Genomic DNA, 19,245 nt, shown 5'->3' with positions numbered 1-19,245 from the left:
ATGGTAATAACCTGATAATGCTCCATGGTAATAACCTCCTAATGCTCCATGGTAATAACCTAATAATGCTCCATGGTAATAACATAATAACTCTCCATGGAAATATGACACATGGATGCCAGTGATGTCGTATAGTATAGGCTACAATTGGTACAAAAGATAAGCTGTTTTTTCCACTGATGGACGGTCCATAGAGTAAAGTAACATTTACACAAAGGATCTGATTTCCCTCTACAGATACAGACAGGGAGAGACAGAGGTCTTTGAAATGGATCAAAACACAACAAGGCCATAATTGAGCCTAGAAGATGAAAGTGAAACAATCTCAATTTTGTCAAGAGGGAGACCGAATGTTCCGTCTCTCTCCGGTGAACACTGACTGGCTGAGCATGTGTCCCAGTGCCACTCTATTCCCTGTAGGCCTATAGTGCACTGCTGTTGACCAGTCCAAAAAGTAGTGCACTATGTAGGGAATACGGTGCCATTTGGAACACAGCCTGACTGTAAACATCTAAAATGCTCCCCTTATTTTCTTCAAACCGACCAACGGTCCAATCAGAAGCAATTATGTTCTCTTGAGATGGAAGAGATGGAAGATACCAAGTATTCAGAGGCTTGGGGGTTCTCTCTCTGAGATGGAACAGACCAGGTATTCAGAGGCTTGGTGGTTCTCTCTCTGAGATGGAAGAGACCAGGTATTCAGAGGCTTGGTGGTTCTCTCTCTGAGATGGAACAGACCAGGTATTCAGAGGCTTGGTGGTTCTCTCTCTGAGATGGAAGAGACCAGGTATTCAGAGGCTTGGTGGTTCTCTCTCTGAGATGGAAGAGACCAGGTATTCAGAGGCTTGGTGGTTCTCTCTCTGAGATGGAAGATACCAGGTATTCAGAGGCTTGGTGGTTCTCTCTCTGAGATGGAACAGACCAGGTATTCAGAGGCTTGGTGGTTCTCTCTCTGAGATGGAAGAGACCAGGTATTCAGAGGCTTGGTGGTTCTCTCTCTGAGATGGAAGAGACCAGGTATTCAGAGGCTTGGTGGTTCTCTCTCTGAGATGGAAGATACCAGGTATTCAGAGGCTTGGGGGTTCTCTCTCTGAGATGGAAGATACCAGGTATTCAGAGGCTTGGTGGTTCTCTCTCTGAGATGGAAGAGACCAGGTATTCAGAGGCTTGGTGGTTCTCTCTCTGAGATGGAACAGACCAGGTATTCAGAGGCTTGGTGGTTCTCTCTCTGAGATGGAAGAGACCAGGTATTCAGAGGCTTGGTGGTTCTCTCTCTGAGATGGAAGAGACCAGGTATTCAGAGGCTTGGGGGTTCTCTCTCTGAGATGGAAGAGACCAGGTATTCAGAGGCTTGGTGGTTCTCTCTCTGAGATGGAAGAGACCAGGTATTCAGAGGCTTGGGGGTTCTCTCTCTGAGATGGAAGATACCAGGTATTCAGAGGCTTGGTGGTTCTCTATCTGAGATGGAAGAGACCAGGTATTCAGAGGCTTGGTGGTTCTCTCTCTGAGATGGAAGAGACCAGGTATTCAGAGGCTTGGTGGTTCTCTATCTGAGATGGAAGAGACCAGGCATTCAGAGGCTTGGGGGTTCTCTCTCTGAGATGGAAGAGACCAGGCATTCTTTTATTTTTTGTCAAATAAAATTGGGGAGGGGTGGGGGGGGATCAGCTTTAATATTGCGGATAGATTGTTGCCTCCATCAGTTTTTGTCTGCATCATTTCAAATCCCCCATATATATGTTTGGGGTAAATATACACACTACCGTTCAAACGTTTGGGGTCATTTAGAAATGTCCTTGTTTTTGAAAGAAAAGCACATTTTTCATCCATTAAAATAACATCAGATTTATCAGATTTACAGTGTAGACATTGATAATGTTGTAAATGACTATTGTAGCTGGAAACGGCAGATTTTTTATGGAATATCTACATAGGCGTACAGAGGCCCATTATCAGCAACCATCACTCCTGTGTTCCAATGGCACGTTGTGTTAGCTAATCCAAGTTTATCATTTTAAAAGGCTAATTGATCATTAGAAAACACTCTTGCAATTAAGTTAGCACAACTGAAAACTGTTGTGCTAATTAAAGAAGCAATAAAACTGGCCTTCTTTAGACTAGTTGACTATCTGGAGCATCAGCATTTGTGGGTTTGATTACAGGCTCAAAATGTCCAGAAACAAAGACCTTTCTTCAGAAACTCGTCAGTCTATTCTTGTTCTGAGAAATGAAGGCTATTCGATGCGAGAAATTGCCAAGAAACTGAAGATCTCGTACAACGCTGTGTACTAATCCCTTCACAGAACAGCGCAAACTGGCTCTAACCAGAATAGAAAGAGGAGTGGGAGGCCCCGGTGCACAACTGAGCAAGAGGACAAGTACATTAGAGTGTCTAGTTTGAGAAACAGACGCCTGACAAGTCCTCTACTGGCAGCTTCATTAAATATTACCCACAAAACACCAGTCTCAACGTCAACAGCGACTCCGGCCTTCTAGACAAAGTTGCAAAGAAAAAGCCAAGGAGGGCCCCTCGGGCTGGGCCGGAGGGCAGAAGGGCCCCTCGGGCTGGGCTGGGCCGGAGGGCAGGAGGGCCCCTCGGGCTGGGCCGGAGGGCAGGAGGGCCCCTCGGGCTGGGCCGGAGGGCAGGAGGACCACTAGGGCAGCTCTGGTGACTGTTGACTGGCGGGCAGCTCTGGTGACTGTTGACTGGCGGGCAGCTCTGGTGACTGTTGACTGGCGGGCAGCTCTGGTGACTGTTGACTGGCGGGCAGCTCTGGTGACTGTTGACTGGCGGGCAGCTCTGGTGACTGACTGGCGGGCAGCTCTGGCAACTGTTGACTGGCGGGCAGCTCTTGCCCCGTGAAACAGCCCTTGTGCCCCCCCCTAAAAAAAATCTTGGGGGTGCCTCTCGGTCTCCCTTACCCGTCGTGTCTCCCAGTCCTCGCCAGCCTTCTTCCGCTGCTTGGTCCTGGTTTGGTGGTGGGGAATTCTGTCACAGAATAAGTCGTACTTGTCGTTGAAAATGGCGTATGGGAGAGAGAAGGACCAAGGCGCAGCGGAAGTGTGGACACTCATTCTTTTAATTGGTAAAAGGCAAAGCATCCACCGGAAAACAAAACAATAAATGATACTCACAACATGGACAGTCTCACAGGCTATGCAAACGCAGTGCAAGAACAACCACCCACAACCCCAAAGACAAACACACACACCTATATAGGACTTCCAATCAAAGGCAACTATACACACCTGCCTTCAATTGGAAGTCCCAATCATCAACCCAACATTTAACAAACACAAACCCCCTGCCACATCCTGACCTAGACTAAGCAATACGCCCTCTGCTGGTCATGGCGTGACAAACACCTGGATAAACTCTCCAAAAATCTACGATGTGTAAAAAACGAGGGGGGGTGAAAAAAGCCAGAAGTTGAACAAATTATAGCTTTCAAATCCAGCAGCTCAGATCTATAAGAGGACTTGACAAAGGACAATCCTCTGGCCCTTAGAAATAGAATGACTATTGGTATTTCCTATTCTGTCCCCTTGTTCCATATTTACAATGATCAGTGTTACTTTAATAATCAGCAGGAGAGACGTCTCTATAGCGCAGGTCAACTCTCCGTCCGTGATGGTGCGTTTCCTGTACTGTCCGTATAGACGTATAGTCTGTCTATGACTCTAGGACTATCCCATACCCACGACTAGCAAGCCTTTTTTCCCCTCAATGACAGAAACGTCTCTACTATAGCAGCACATCATCAGCTTCCAGAGAGATCTCATGGTTTAACAATATGGAGACTGTCTGCTGGAACACATCCGCTGGTCCCGTGGGTGGGTGATGGTGTAATATACATGAAGATACTGTACTCTACCTCAACTTTTATCATGACGTCTCCTTATATAATGATATAACTCTTATCATAACACCAGTCCCATAATGTCTCCTTATGTAATGGTATTTCTGACCAGAGGGTAGCGGTAATAGATTGTAGATGCAGACATTCTGACCTAAGGCTCTCTTCTTAAAGATTTAGTCTTCTCCTGACGGTGATACGACACTCGGCGAGCAGAGGACAGACGCTTTGATCTGCTCGAGACACTTGTTCTAGGGTGTCTCCCAAATGGAACCCTTGTTCCCTCCTGTTGCATAACTCTGGTCAGAAGTAGGGCACTATAATGGAAGGAGTAGGGCAGTTCAGACGCAGTGTGAAATCCCAGCTGTATATTTAACTAGGAACAATAAAAATAAAGATATGTTTTAAGAAGGCGTTACTATTCATTAGACAAGGACAAGGTCTTCATTAGACAAGGTCTTCCCTGTGGCTCAGTTGGTAGAGCATGGTGTGTGCAACGCCAGGGTTGTGGGTTCGATTCCCACGGGGGGCCAATACAAAAACAATGCATGAAATGAAATGTATGCATTCACTACTGTAAGTCGCTCTGGATGAGAGCGTCTGCTAAATGACAAAAATGTAAAGGAGAAATCCTCTTGTCCCACACGATTGGTAGCAGGACATCAACACTAGATGGCGCTGGAGTATTTCACTGGATGAAAATGAACCAGGATCAACATGTTAAATAACCAGTGACAGTCTGACCTATGATATAAAACTTAGGATCAATGCCAACTGAATGTAGGATGATGAAACCCATTAAAAATAAGAATGAACTGAATTAAAACATCCCAGAATTCTTCCATTTGCACAAAAAAAGCTTTTTTTCAATAAACAAAAAAAAATGATGCACAGATTTGTTTACATCCATGTTAGTGAGTATTTCTCCTTTGCCAAGATAATCCATCCACCTGACATGGGTGGCATATCAATAAATTGATTAAACAGCATGATCATTACACAGGTGCACCTTGTGCTGGGGACAATAAAAGGCCACTCTATGAAAATGTGCACACAACACAATGCCACAGATGTCTCAAGTTTTGAGGGAGCGTGCAATTGGCATGCTGACTGTAGGAATGTCTGAGCTGTTCCCAGAGAATTTAATGTTAATTTCTCTACCATAAGCCGCCTCCAACATCATTTTAGAAAATTTGGCAGTACGTCCAACCGGCCAGACAACCGCAGATCACGTGTAACCACGGCAACCCAGGACCTCCACATCCGCCTTCTTCACACTGCGGGATCGTCTGAGACCAGCCACCCTTGACAGCTGATGAAACTGTGGAGTATTTCTGTCTGTAATAAAACCCTTTTGTGGGGAAAAACTCATTCTGATTGACTGGGCCTGACTCCCCAGTGGGTGGGCCTATGCCCTCTTAGGTCCACCCATGGCTGTGCCCCTGCCCACACATGTGAAATCCATAGATTAGGACCTAATGAATTTATTTAAATTGACCGATTTCCTTTATATAAACTGTAACTCAGTAAAATCGTTGAAATTGTTGCATGTTGCGTTTTTATATTTTTTTGTTCAGGTATACATGACATTTACATTCCACTGGATGAGTCAACATTACAACACTCTTCTCCTTGATTTGTGATCCCACTCTGGATAGGACCTGACCCCGGTGTTATTTTGAACCGAACGTCCGGCCGATCAGTCATGGACCAGGTTTCAGCTGAGCGGTGATGAATGCCGACTGAGCCAATTCATTCCAAACAAACCAGTTATAACAGTCATATGAGTCGTTATAACAGCTTTAACAAACAGCTATTGGTGTGCATAAACATGCCATTGCTAATCCATGTTGTTGTGACCCGGGTCTTACATTCAGCTGTCCCAGTGTTTCAGCCCCTGCTATTACCATCTCTCTGTCTGTGTTCAAAATGGCACCCTATTCCCTACGGGCTCTGGTCAAAAGTAGTGCACTATATAGGGAATAGGGTGCCGTTTGAGAGGCAGGCCATGTCTATGTGTGTTTACGTGACTGTCAAGGTAACACTACCCAGGTCCCTGTCTCGAGGCCAGCCAGCACCTCGCAAACAGACCCCTCTCCTGTAACTGTCCCAGTACCTGGCCCCAGACTCCTCTCCTTTAACTGTCCCAGCACCTGGCCACAGACTCCTCTCCTTTAACTGTCCCAGTACCTGGCCACAGACTCCTCTCCTGTAACTGTCCCAGTACCTGGCCACAGACTCCTCTCCTGTAACTGTCCCAGTACCTGGCCACAGACTCCTCTCCTGTAACTGTCCCAGTACCTGGCCACAGACTCCTCTCCTGTAACTGTCCCAGTACCTGGCCACAGACTCCTCTCCTGTAACTGTCCCAGCACCTGGCCACAGACTCCTCTCCTGTAACTGTCCCAGCACCTGGCCACAGACTCCTCTCCTGTAACTGTCCCAGCACCTGGCCACAGACTCCTCTCCTGTAACTGTCCCAGTACCTGGCCACAGACTCCTCTCCTGTAACTGTCCCAGCACCTGGCCACAGACTCCTCTCCTGTAACTGTCCCAGTACCTGGCCACAGACTCCTCTCCTGTAACTGTCCCAGCACCTGGCCACAGACTCCTCTCCTGTAACTGTCCCAGTACCTGGCCACAGACTCCTCTCCTGTAACTGTCCCAAATCATCTCTGTTTATCCTTGATGTAAACATACAGGAGCATGGGTCGTGTAAGACAGACAGGAGGAGGAGGAGAGGGGGAGAGAGAGAGAGAGAGAGAGAGAGAGAGAGAGAAGGGCAGTCACATGCGAGGGTCCTGGTGTGTTGCTAAAGAGTGGGGTCTATATTTAACCAGGAATGTACACAGAGCCAGAGACCTCATGGAAAGAGACCATAACAACAAACACAGAACAGTTTCTCTACAAACAACCCCTCCTTCACTTATAGAGAACCACCAGCAGGAGAAAGAGAGAGAGAGAGGGAGAGAGAGAGAGAGAGAGAGAGAGAGGGGGGGGGGGAGTGAGAGAGAGAGAGAGAGAGAGAGGGAGAGAGACAGGCAGACAGAGAGAGGGAGAGAGAGAGAGAGAGAGAGAGGGGGAGAGAGAGAGAGAGGGAGAGGGAGGGGGGAGTGAGAGTGAGTGAGAGATGGAGAGGGAGAAAGAGAGAGAGGGGAGTAAGAGTGAGTGAGAGAGGGAGAGGGAGAGAGAGAGAGGGGGGGGAGTGAGAGTGAGTGAGAGAGGGAGAGATGTCTGGGTGAATGTTGCTGATAGCAGAGCTGAGTGAAGGACACCTACCTCAGATGCATTAGAAGACTGAGACAAGGTAAGGAAGGAAGGAAGGTGTGTCGTACTGAGATGTAGAGGTTGACCTGCTGAATGTAGCTGACTGTAACATGGATGCTGATCAACAGCAGTTTGTTTTACCCATAAATCAGCTGCAGTAACAACCAGTGTTATTCTCACATTCTGTTGGCTGTGAATGCTGAATGATCAACGAACTTCTGATCAATCAGCTGACTAGCTGCTGATTGACCAATCAGCCGACTACCACCTGCTTTCAATGTCTTAGGTTAGGAGCAAACAATAACACGTTGATATCAAATGTACTAATCTACGCTTGAATGGTGTACTGTACTGTAACTATTATATCAAGCTAATGATTCTCATTTAAAACAGATAGTTCATTTATTGATTTGCGGAGCACTTGTTGACCTAGATTCTGCTATAGGTCAGACCCCTTGATACTTGTTTGCCCGTGTGGAAAAGTCATATAAAATGAAGAGAAATATTATGTAGCTTTTCTGTTTCTGCCTCCATAATATATACCATAATATATACCATAATATATACCATAATATACACCATAATATATTCCATAATATATACCATAATATATACCATAATATATACCATAATATACACCATAATATATACCATAATATATACCATAATATATACCATAATATATTCCATAATATATACCAAAATATATACCAAAATATATACCATAATATATACCATAATATATACCATAATATACACCATAATATATTCCATAATATATACCATAATATATACCATAATATATACCATAATATATTCCATAATATATACCATAATATACACCATAATATATACCATAATATATACCAAAATATATACCATAATATATACCATAATATATTCCATAATATATACCAAAATATATACCAAAATATATACCATAATATATACCATAATATATACACCATAATATATACCATAATATATACCATAATATATACCATAATATACACCATAATATATACCATAATATATACCATAATATATACCATAATATATACCATAATATATTCCATAATATATACCAAAATATATACCAAAATATATACCATAATATATACCATAATATATACCATAATATACACCATAATATACTCCATAATATATACCATAATATATACCATAATATATACCATAATATATTCCATAATATATACCATAATATATACCATAATATATACCATAATATACACCATAATATATACCATAATATATACCATAATATACAGTGCATTCTGAAAGTATTCAGACCCCTTGACTTTTTCCACATGTTGCTACGTTACAGCCTTATTCTAAAATGGATTTTAAAAAAAATTAAATCCTCATACATCTATACACAATACTCCATAATGACACAATACTCCTGTCACGACTTCTGCCGAAGTCGATGTGCCCCCTCCTTGTTCAGGTGATGCTCGGCGGTCGACGTCACCGGTCTTCTAGCCCGTCGTTGATCCGTTTTTCATTTTCCATTGGTTTTGTCTTGTCTTCCATCACACCTGGTTCCAATCCCATCAATTACATGTTGTGTATTTAACCCTCTGTTTCCCCCTCATGTCCTTGTCGGGGATTGTTTGTGTTCTGTGCTCGTGTTTTGTATCGGTGTGCGACGGGTTATTTTATCCATGTTTATTTATTTATGTACGTTGTTTTTTTTGGAGTTTGTTTTATATTTATTAAACTACTCCATTTACCCCAAGTTGGTTTCTCCTGCGCCTGACTTCCCTGCCACCTACACACACGAATATGACAACTCCATAATGACACAATACTCCACAATGACAAAGCGAAAACAGGTTTCTAGGAAAATTTGCAAATGTATTAAAAATTAAAACCAGAAATACCTTATTTACATTCATATTCAGACCCTTCGCTATGAGACTCGAAATTGAGCTCAGGTGCATCCTGTTTCCATTGATCATTCTTGAGATGTTTCTACAACTTGATGGGAGGCCACTTGGTGGTAAATTCAATTGATTGGATATGATTTGGAAAGGCACACACGTCTATATGTGGTCCCACAGTTGACAGTGCACGTCAGAGCAAAAACCAAGCCATGAGGTCAAAGGAATTGTCCGTAGAGCTCAGAGACAGGATTGTGTCGAGGCACAGATCTGGGGAAGGGTAACAAAACATATCAAAACAAATCATATCAGCATTGAAGGTCCCCACCAACAAAATGGCCTCCATCATTCTTAAATAAATACGTTTGGAACCAGCGAGACTCTTCCTAGAGCTGGCCGCCCGGCCAAACTGAGCAATCGGAGGAAATGGGCCTTGGTCAACTAGGTGACCAAGAACCCGATGGTCACTCTGACAGAGCTCCAGAGTTCCTCTGTGAAGATGTGAGAACCATCCAGAAGGACAACCATCTCTTCAGCACTTTACCAATCAGGCCTTTATGTTAGTGTCCAGATGGAAGCCACTCCTCAGTAAAAGGCTGTCTTTTGGAGTTTTCCAAAAGACACCTAAAGGGCTGTCAGACCATGAGAAACAGGATTCTGTGGTCTGATGAAACTGGTCTCTTTGTCCTGAATGCCAAGCGTCACGTCTGGAGGAATCCTGGCACCATCTCTACGATGAAGCATGGTGGTGGCAGCATCATGCTGTGGGGATGTTTTTCAGCGGCAGGGACTGAGAGACTAGTCAGGTTGAGGGAAAGATGAACAGATCAAAATACACAAAGATCCTTGATGAAAACTTGCTCCAGAGTACTCAGGACCTCAGACTGGGGTGAAGGTTCACCTTCCAACAGGACAATGACCCTAAGCACACAGCCAAGACAAAGCAGGAGTGGCATTGGGACAAGCCTCTGAATATTCTTGAGTGGGTCAGCCAGAGCCCGGACTTGAACCCGATCGAACATCTCTGGAGAGACCTGAAAATAGCTGTGCAGCAACGATCCCCATCCAACCTGACAGAGCTTGAGAGGATCTGCAGAGAAGAATGGGTGACACTCCCCAAATACAGGTGTGCCAAGCTTGTAGTGTCATACCCAAGAAGACTCAAGGCTGTAAATCGCTGCCAAAGGTGCTTCAACAAAGTACTGAGTAAAGGGTCTGAATACTTATGTAAATATGATATTTCAGTTTTTACATTTGCAACCATTTCTAAAAAACAGTTTTTCTTTGTCATTATGGGGTATTGTGATGTCATTATGGGGTATTGTGATGTCATTATGGGGTATTGTGATGTCATTATGGGGTATTGTGATGTCATTATGGGGTATTGTGATGTCATTATGGGGTATTGTGATGTCATTATGGGGTATTGTATGTAGATTGATGAGGGGGAAAAAACGATTTACAAAATTTTAGAAATAGGCTGTAACGTAACAAAATGTGAAAAAAGTGAAGGGGTCTGAATACTTTCCGTAGGCACTGTTAACCACATTATAATCTCTGAGGTTCCTGAATGCGGATTAGCTTTTAGCTGTGGTATATCAGACTGTATACCACGGGTATGACAAAACATGTGGTTTTACTGCTCTAATCACATGGATAACTAGTTTATAAGAGCAATAAGGCACCTCAGGGACTATGAAGGACTACAGACTATATGACTACAGATGATATAACTATAGACTATACCTACAGACTATATAACTATAGATTATACCTACAGACTATATAACTATAGACTATATAACTATAGACTATGACTACATACTATATAACTATAGACTATATAACTATAGACTATACCTACAGACTATATACCTACAGACTATATGACTACAGACTATATACCTACAGACTATATAACTATAGACTATATAACTATAGACTATACCTACAGACTATATAGCTAGACTATAGAACTACAGACTATACCTACAGACTATATAACTATAGACTATATAACTATAGACTATACCTACAGACTATATACCTACAGACTATATAACTATAGACTATGTGACTACAGACTATATAACTATAGACTATATAGCTATAGACTATACCTACAGACTATATAACTATAGACTATACCTACAGACTATATACCTCCAGACTATATACCTACAGACTATATAACTATAGACTATATAACTATAGACTATGTAACTACAGACTATATAACTATAGACTTTATAACTATAGACTATATATCTATAGACTATATAACTATATATCTATACCTACAGACTATATAACTATAGACTATATACCTACAGACTATATAACTATATAACTATAGACTATATAACTATATATCTATACCTACAGACTATATAACTATAGACTATATACCTACAGACTATACCTACAGACTATAACTATAGACTATATAACTATAGACTACAGACTATATACCTATAGACTATATAACTATATAACTATAGACTATATAACTATAGACTATATAACTATAGACTATACCTACAGACTATATAACTATAGACTATACCTACAGACTATATAACTATAGACTATATACCTACAGACTATATAACTATAGACTATAACTATAGACTATATAACTATAGACTATATAACTATATATCTATACCTACAGACTATATAACTATAGACTATATACCTACAGACTATATAACTATAGACTATATAACTATAGACTATATAACTACAGACTATATAACTATAGACTTTATAACTATAGACTATATATCTATAGACTATATAACTATATATCTATACCTACAGACTATATAACTATAGACTATATAACTATATATCTATACCTACAGACTATATAACTATAGACTATATACCTACAGACTATACCTACAGACTATAACTATAGACTATATAACTACAGACTATATAACTATAGACTATATAACTATAGACTATATAACTATATATCTATACCTACAGACTATATAACTATAGACTATATAACTATAGACTATATAACTACAGACTATATAACTATAGACTATGCCTACAGACTATATAACTATAGACTATATAACTATAGACTATATACCTACAGACTATACCTACAGACTATATAACTACAGACTATATAACTATAGACTATATAACTATAGACTATAACTATAGACTATATACCTATAGACTATATAACTATAGACTATATAACTACAGACTATATAACTATAGACTATATAACTATAGACTATGCCTACAGACTATATAACTATAGACTATATAACTATAGACTATATACCTACAGACTATACCTACAGACTATATAACTACAGACTATATAACTATAGACTATATAACTATAGACTATAACTATAGACTATATACCTACAGACTATATAACTACAGACTATATAACTATTGACTATAACTATAGACTATATACCTACAGACTATATAACTATAGACTATATAACTATAGACTATATACCTATAGACTATATACCTATAGACTATATAACTATAGACTATATAACTATAGACTATATAACTACAGACTATATAACTATAGACTATGCCTACAGACTATATAACTATAGACTATATAACTATAGACTATATACCTACAGACTATACCTACAGACTATATAACTATAGACTATATAACTATAGACTATACCTACAGACTATATAACTATATAACTATAGACTATATAACTATAGACTATATAACTATAGACTATATAACTATAGACTATATAACTACAGACTATATAACTACAGACTATAACTATAGACTATATAACTATATATCTATACCTACAGACTATACCTACAGACTATATAACTATAGACTATATAACTATAGACTATAACTATAGACTATATAACTATAGACTATATAACTATAGACTATATAACTATAGACTATATAACTACAGACTATATAACTATAGACTATATAACTATAGACTATATAACTACAGACTATACCTACAGACTATATAACTACAGACTATATAACTATAGACTATATAACTATAGACTATATAACTATATAACTATAGACTATATAACTACAGACTATATAACTATAGACTATATAACTATAGACTATACCTACAGACTATATACCTATAGACTATATAACTATAGACTATATAACTATATAACTATAGACTATATAACTATATAACTATAGACTATATAACTATATAACTATAGACTATATAACTATAGACTATATAACTATAGACTATATAACTATAGACTATATAACTATATAACTATAGACTATATAACTATATAACTATAGACTATATAACTATATAACTATAGACTATATAACTATAGACTATGTAACTATAGACTATAACTATAGACTATATAACTATAGACTATAACTATAGACTATATAACTATCGACTATATAACTATAGACCATATAACTATAGACTATACCTACAGACTATATACCTACAGACTATATAACTATAGACTATATACCTACAGACTATATAACTATAGACTATATAACTATAGACTATATAACTACAGACTATATACCTATAGCCTATAACTATAGACTATATAACTACAGACTATATAACTACAGACTATATACCTATAGCCTATAACTATAGACTATATAACTACAGACTATATAACTATAGACTATATAACTATATAACTATAGACTATATAACTACAGACTATATACCTATAGCCTATAACTATAGACTATATACCTACAGACTCTGACTGCAGAAATATCCCCATGGCGTTATTGTTGGCCAGTCTTGATCCATGAGACTAAATCGGGATGGTGTCTGACTCCAGGGTAATCAGACGATCCTAACCGAGTGTTGATAACAGCTCTAGTGAATGTGATGTGTCCCAATGCTGCTACATTGAAGGACGTGGTGCTTTGGCCTACTTCTAGACCCCCAGCTGGCTTACGACAGGACTGCTATAATATGTGAATGTTGATCACAAGCCTCATGCTATCTGCACTGGAGTTCTTCGTGCAGAAAACAGCATGCTACAGATGATGGAGTCACAGTTGGAGGTGGGAAACCCACCTAAGCCTTGGATTCTGCAGGAAACGTGTGTGTGTGTGTGACGGAGAAAACATTCAAATGTTAGCGAAAAATAGTTGACCAAGGCTTTCTATTCATTCATGTCACCCGGCTTGTCCAAACTATACACACTCACCTCTACAGAGAAACCCCTCCCTAAAAAAATATAAAAATAAAACCGAAATTGAATCCATTTCCTCCCAAATCAAACCATATCCTTTCTTTTCCAGAATGGATCGATCAAAGCCACACGGGGATGTGTTCCACTACAGGAACCAGGAACAGTCCTCCTACCTCCTGCTGCAGCTGAACCGCCTGAGACAGGACAGGATCCTTACCGACGTGCTCCTCTGTTCAGATAACACAGAGATCCCCTGCCATCGCAACATCCTGGTCTCTAGCAGTCCTTACTTCAAAGCCATGTTCTGTCACCACTTCAGAGAGAGAAACCAGGAGAAGGTGGATCTAAAGGTAAGGCTTGTTTAACTTTTTTTTGTTGCCTTTTTTAAAATTAAAATAATGCTTGTTTTAGTGTCCTGCCTCACTCTACAGAAAGGTTTACTTTTATGTAAAGTGCCGTGGGGTTTCTGCCTGTCAATGAAAAGCGCTGTACAAATAAAATATAATCTTTCTAATTATTATTATTATTGAAGGGGATCACCTCCAGCATCCTGAGTGACATCGTGGACTACGTCTACACAGGGGTCATCACCATCACCGTGGAGACAGTGCTGCCTCTTATGCAGGCTTCCTCCATGCTCCAGTACACCAGGCTGTTTGAGGCCTGCTCCTCTTTCCTGCAGGTGACCACAGATGAATTAACTTCCTGGCTTAAACTCTCTGTGGGCACTTTCACATTGATGTTGAAACTTTAATAGGAATAATAATGTGTTGTTTTGTCCCCCTGGTGAATATATTTACTTTTTTCTTCTTTTTTTTTTACATTTCATATATTTCAGGAGCAGCTGAGCCCAGACAACTGCCTCAGCATGATCCGACTCTCAGAGATATTACACTGCAGCAGTCTGAAGGAGAAGGTCAGAATTATTTATTTAGTTTTAAGTATGTATTGTTGGTTCACTTGGCAGCCTAGGGGGCCCTGGTATTGTTGGTTCACTTGGCAGCCTAGGGGGCCCTGGTATTGTTGGTTCACTTGGCAGCCTAGGGGCTCTGGTATTGTTGGTTCACTTGGCAGCCTAGGGGCCCTGGTATTGTTGGTTCACTTGGCAGCCTAGGGGCCCTGGTATTGTTGGTTCACTTGGCAGCCTAGGGGCCCTGGTGTTGTTGGTTCACTTGGTAGCCTAGGGGCCCTGGTATTGTTGGTTCACTTGGCAGCCTAGGGGGCCCTGGTATTGTTGGTTCACTTGGCAGCCTAGGGGCCCTGGTATTGTTGGTTCACTTGGCAGCCTAGGGGCCCTGGTGTTGTTGGTTCACTTGGCAGCCTAGGGGCCCTGGTATTGTTGGTTCACTTGGCAGCCTAGGGGCCCTGGTATTGTTGGTTCACTTGGCAGCCTAGAGGCCCTGGTATTGTTGGTGACTTGGCAGCCTAGGGGCCCTGGTATTGTTGGTTCACTTGGCAGCCTAGGGGCCCTGGTGTTGTTGGTGTACTTGGCAGCCTAGGGGCCCTGGTGTTGTTGGTTCACTTGGCAGCCTAGGGGCCCTGGTCAAAAGTAGTGTACTAAAAGGAGTTAAGGAAAAGGGTACTATTTCGGACTCAGCCCATATCTTGACCATGTTCTGTTATAATATCCACCCGGCACAGCCAGAAGAGGACTGGCCACCCCTCATAGCCTGGTTCCTCTCTAGGTTTCTTCCTAGGTTTTTGGCCTTTCTAGGGAGTTTTTCCTAGGGAGTTTTTCCTAGCCACCGTGCTTCTTTCACATGCATTGCTTGCTGTTTGGGGTTTTAGGCTGGGTTTCTGTACAGCACTTTGAGATTTCAGCTGATGTACGAAGGGCTATATAAATACATTTGATTTGATGTGTATCGTCAATGGCATTCATTCATTCATTCACTCATTCATTCATTCACTCATTCATTCATTCATTCACTCACTCATTCATTCACTCATTCATTCATTCATTCATTCACTCACTCACTCATTCATTCGTTCATTCATTCATTCATTCATTGATTCATTGATTCATTGATTCCAGGCCAGGGAGATGGCAGTGCAGAGCTTCTCTGACGTCTCTACCTCTGAGGACTTGTGTGAGCTCTCCTTACCTGAGCTGATGGGTTACCTGGAGGATGACTGGCTCTGTGCCGAGGAGGAGCAGGTAAGATAAGATTATACTTTATACAAATCCCTAAAAAATAAACACCCAATCAACAACAATGGAGAGACGGCCATTAAAAGCAGCAGCACATCATCAACAAAGTTAAAACTATCAATGGATGTTAAGAACTAAGTGTTGAAATTAAAACGACTTATTATTAAAACCAGGTGTTCGAGACGTTACTGGCGTGGATCCACCACGACCCGTTCTCCCGGCGCGGCGCCATCTCCGACCTCTTCAGGAAGGTGCGTCTGCGTTACATCCATCCCACCTACTTGTTCCAGTTCATCGCCAGCGACCCCCTCGTCCAGTCCTCCGCCCTGTGCACCGAGGTCATCGAGTCCGTCCGACGCCTCATGTTCTCCATTACTACTAAGTGTGGGTCGGACCTCAAGCCCCTGTGGGTGACCCCGCGGCGCTTCACCTGCCGGGAGACCCTGGTTCTAGTTGGCGGCCGCAAGAACAACGAGCAGACATCCCGCGAAGCGCTCCTGTTCGACGAGAGGACTCAGCGCTGGCAGTGGCTGGCCAAGCTGCCCTTGCGACTCTATAAGGCCTCCTATGTCTGTATCCACAGTATCCTGTATGTTCTGGGAGGCCTCACCATGAACACTAAACACAGAGTGGTGAGCACCGCTGTCTATATGTTGTCTCTAAAGAACAATCAGTGGAGGACGGCTGAGCCTATGATCCAGCCTCGCTTCGCCCACCAGTCCGTCTCCTACCTGCACTTTATCTTCGTCCTGGGGGGCCTGGGCCCGGAGAAACAGGTGTGTGACACTGTGGAAAGGTACAATAGTATGTTCAACCAATGGGAGGCTATGGTTCCCATGCCGACGGCTGTGCTACACCCGGCGGTTGCCGCCAACGATCAAAGAATCTACATGTTCGGGGGAGAGGACGCGATGCAGAACCCTGTCAGAATGATACAGGTAGGCAGAATGGCATTCTGTTGAGGTTGAGTGGTGAACTTGAGTCTTGAAGTCTTGGGTGTTGAATTACTGAAGACTTGAAGTCTTGGGTGTTGAATTACTGAAGACTTGAAGTCTTGGGTGTTGGGAAGTACTGAAGACTTGAAGTCTTGGGTGTTGGATTACTGAAGACTTGAAGTCTTGGGTGTTGAATTACTGAAGACTTGAAGTCTTGGGTGTTGAATTACTGAAGACTTGAAGTCTTGGGTGTTGAATTACTGAAGACTTGAAGTCTTGGGTGTTGGGAAGTACTGAAGACTTGAAGTCTTGGGTGTTGAATTACTGAAGACTTGAAGTCTTGGGTGTTGGGAAGTACTGAAGACTTGAAGTCTTGGAGTTTGCTGTTAATTCTTTTAAACTTTTTTGGGGGACAAATCTACACAGAAACACTAAAATCTATCCTTTTTCTCCAGGTGTATCACATTGGCAGGAATATGTGGTCTACGATGGAGACCAGGACAGTGAAGAACGTTTCTGCACCAGCAGCTGTCATCGATGACAAGATCTACATTATCGGAGGTAGGTGAAGGCTGGATCTGTTGCTTTAGTCAGGGGGAAGAAAAAAAAGACAATCTAATGTTTCAATTAAATACAACTTTACTTATCTACTTAGGACTTTGAGATCTTCGATATCTCTTCTGTCTTTTGTCAAGACAACTTTATCAGCAGCTCTTTTCCCCCCCTAACTGTCCCCTGATGTCCTTTTTTACAGGCTACACCAGAAGAATGATAGCGTACGACACCAAAGCCAACCGCTTTATGAAGTGTGAGAACCTGAAACAGAGGAGGATGCACCACGCCGTCACGGTGCTCGACGACAAACTGTACGTGACAGGAGGACGCTTCATCAACGGTCATGACGCCGTCGAGGACTCCGACTGCTTCGAGTGCTATGACCCGAGGACTGACGCGTGGACGGCTAAGGGGACGTTGCCGTACAAGCTGTTTGACCACGGTTCTCTGTCCCTGGTGTGTGTCTCCAACAAATCCAAGCCTCCCTGAGTGTGTGTTGTGTGTGTTGTGTGTGTGTGTGTGTGTGTGTGTGTGTGTGTGTGTGTGTGTGTGTGTGTGTGTGTGTGTGTGTGTCCCCTTTCAGATGGTACTGTCTATGCATGTGTTGCTGCTTGGATGTGACATTGACAGACACAGATATTGCAAAGAACATCTCTGATGTCCTTCCCTGTCCCACAAACATTCTAAAACAAAAACGTCCCTCAATGGGTGACAGTTTTTCCAGTAGCGAATCTAAAATCAAATGAGATTTTTTTGAGATTTTACTTGTCGTGTGGAAGCGAAGCCCTGGGAAGTTAATCGTTGTGTCGAACTGAAGACTACAAGTGTATACAGTACTGTAGACTATATGAAGACTATAGGTGTATACAGTACTGTAGACTATATGTAGACTATAGGTGTATACAGTACTGTAGACTATATGTAGACTATAGGTGTATACAGTACTGTAGACTATATGAAGACTATAGGTGTATACAGTACTGTAGACTATAGGTGTATACAGTACTGTAGACTATATGAAGACTATAGGTGTATACAGTACTGTAGACTATAGGTGTATACAGTACTGTAGACTATAGGTGTATACAGTACTGTAGACTATAGGTGTATACTGTAGACTATAGGTGTATACAGTACTGTAGACTATAGGTGTATACAGTACTGTAGACTATATGTAGACTATAGGTGTATACAGTACTGTAGACTAAATGTAGACTATAGGTGTATACAGTACTGTAGGCTATAGGTGTATACAGTACTGTAGACTATAGGTGTATACTGTAGACTATAGGTGTATACAGTACTGTAGACTATAGGTGTATACAGTACTGTAGACTATATGTAGACTATAGGTGTATACAGTA

The 19,245-nt window shown here is 41.5% G+C and overlaps 2 protein-coding genes across 3 annotated transcripts in view; both read left to right on the top strand.

Moving 5' to 3' along the window:
• LOC115187885 (CUB and sushi domain-containing protein 3-like) overlaps positions 1 to 19,245 on the top strand; it is a 1,475,978-nt gene that overhangs the window by 497,666 nt on the left and 959,067 nt on the right.
• LOC115187878 (kelch-like protein 38) lies at positions 7,062 to 18,771 on the top strand. 2 transcript variants are annotated; one of them, XM_029746919.1, is made up of 9 exons: positions 7,062 to 7,164; positions 14,349 to 14,589; positions 14,772 to 14,921; positions 15,078 to 15,155; positions 16,275 to 16,397; positions 16,565 to 17,329; positions 17,782 to 17,887; positions 18,081 to 18,402; positions 18,457 to 18,771. In XM_029746919.1, exons 2-8 carry the CDS (start codon positions 14,350 to 14,352, stop codon positions 18,368 to 18,370), a joined length of 1,752 nt encoding a protein of 583 aa, XP_029602779.1. In that variant the 5' UTR covers positions 7,062 to 7,164; position 14,349; the 3' UTR covers positions 18,371 to 18,402; positions 18,457 to 18,771. The 2 variants fall into 2 exon arrangements, with proteins under 2 accessions (XP_029602779.1, XP_029602778.1); XM_029746918.1 differs by having other exon boundaries at positions 18,081 to 18,771.

Source organism: Salmo trutta, unplaced genomic scaffold (genome assembly GCF_901001165.1).
Source record: "Salmo trutta unplaced genomic scaffold, fSalTru1.1, whole genome shotgun sequence".
NCBI lineage: Eukaryota > Metazoa > Chordata > Actinopteri > Salmoniformes > Salmonidae > Salmo > Salmo trutta.
This window is presented reverse-complemented; position numbering and strand designations above follow the sequence as displayed.

Excerpts from the sequence above, each read along its gene's own strand:
- LOC115187878 (XM_029746919.1), top strand. The coding sequence starts at position 14,350 with ATGGATCGATCAAAGCCACACGGGGATGTGTTCCACTACAGGAACCAG. Across the intron at positions 15,156-16,274 it reads GCAGCAGTCTGAAGGAGAAG|GCCAGGGAGATGGCAGTGCA; the intron begins GTCAGAATTATT and ends CATTGATTCCAG. Across the intron at positions 17,888-18,080 it reads CAAGATCTACATTATCGGAG|GCTACACCAGAAGAATGATA; the intron begins GTAGGTGAAGGC and ends CCTTTTTTACAG.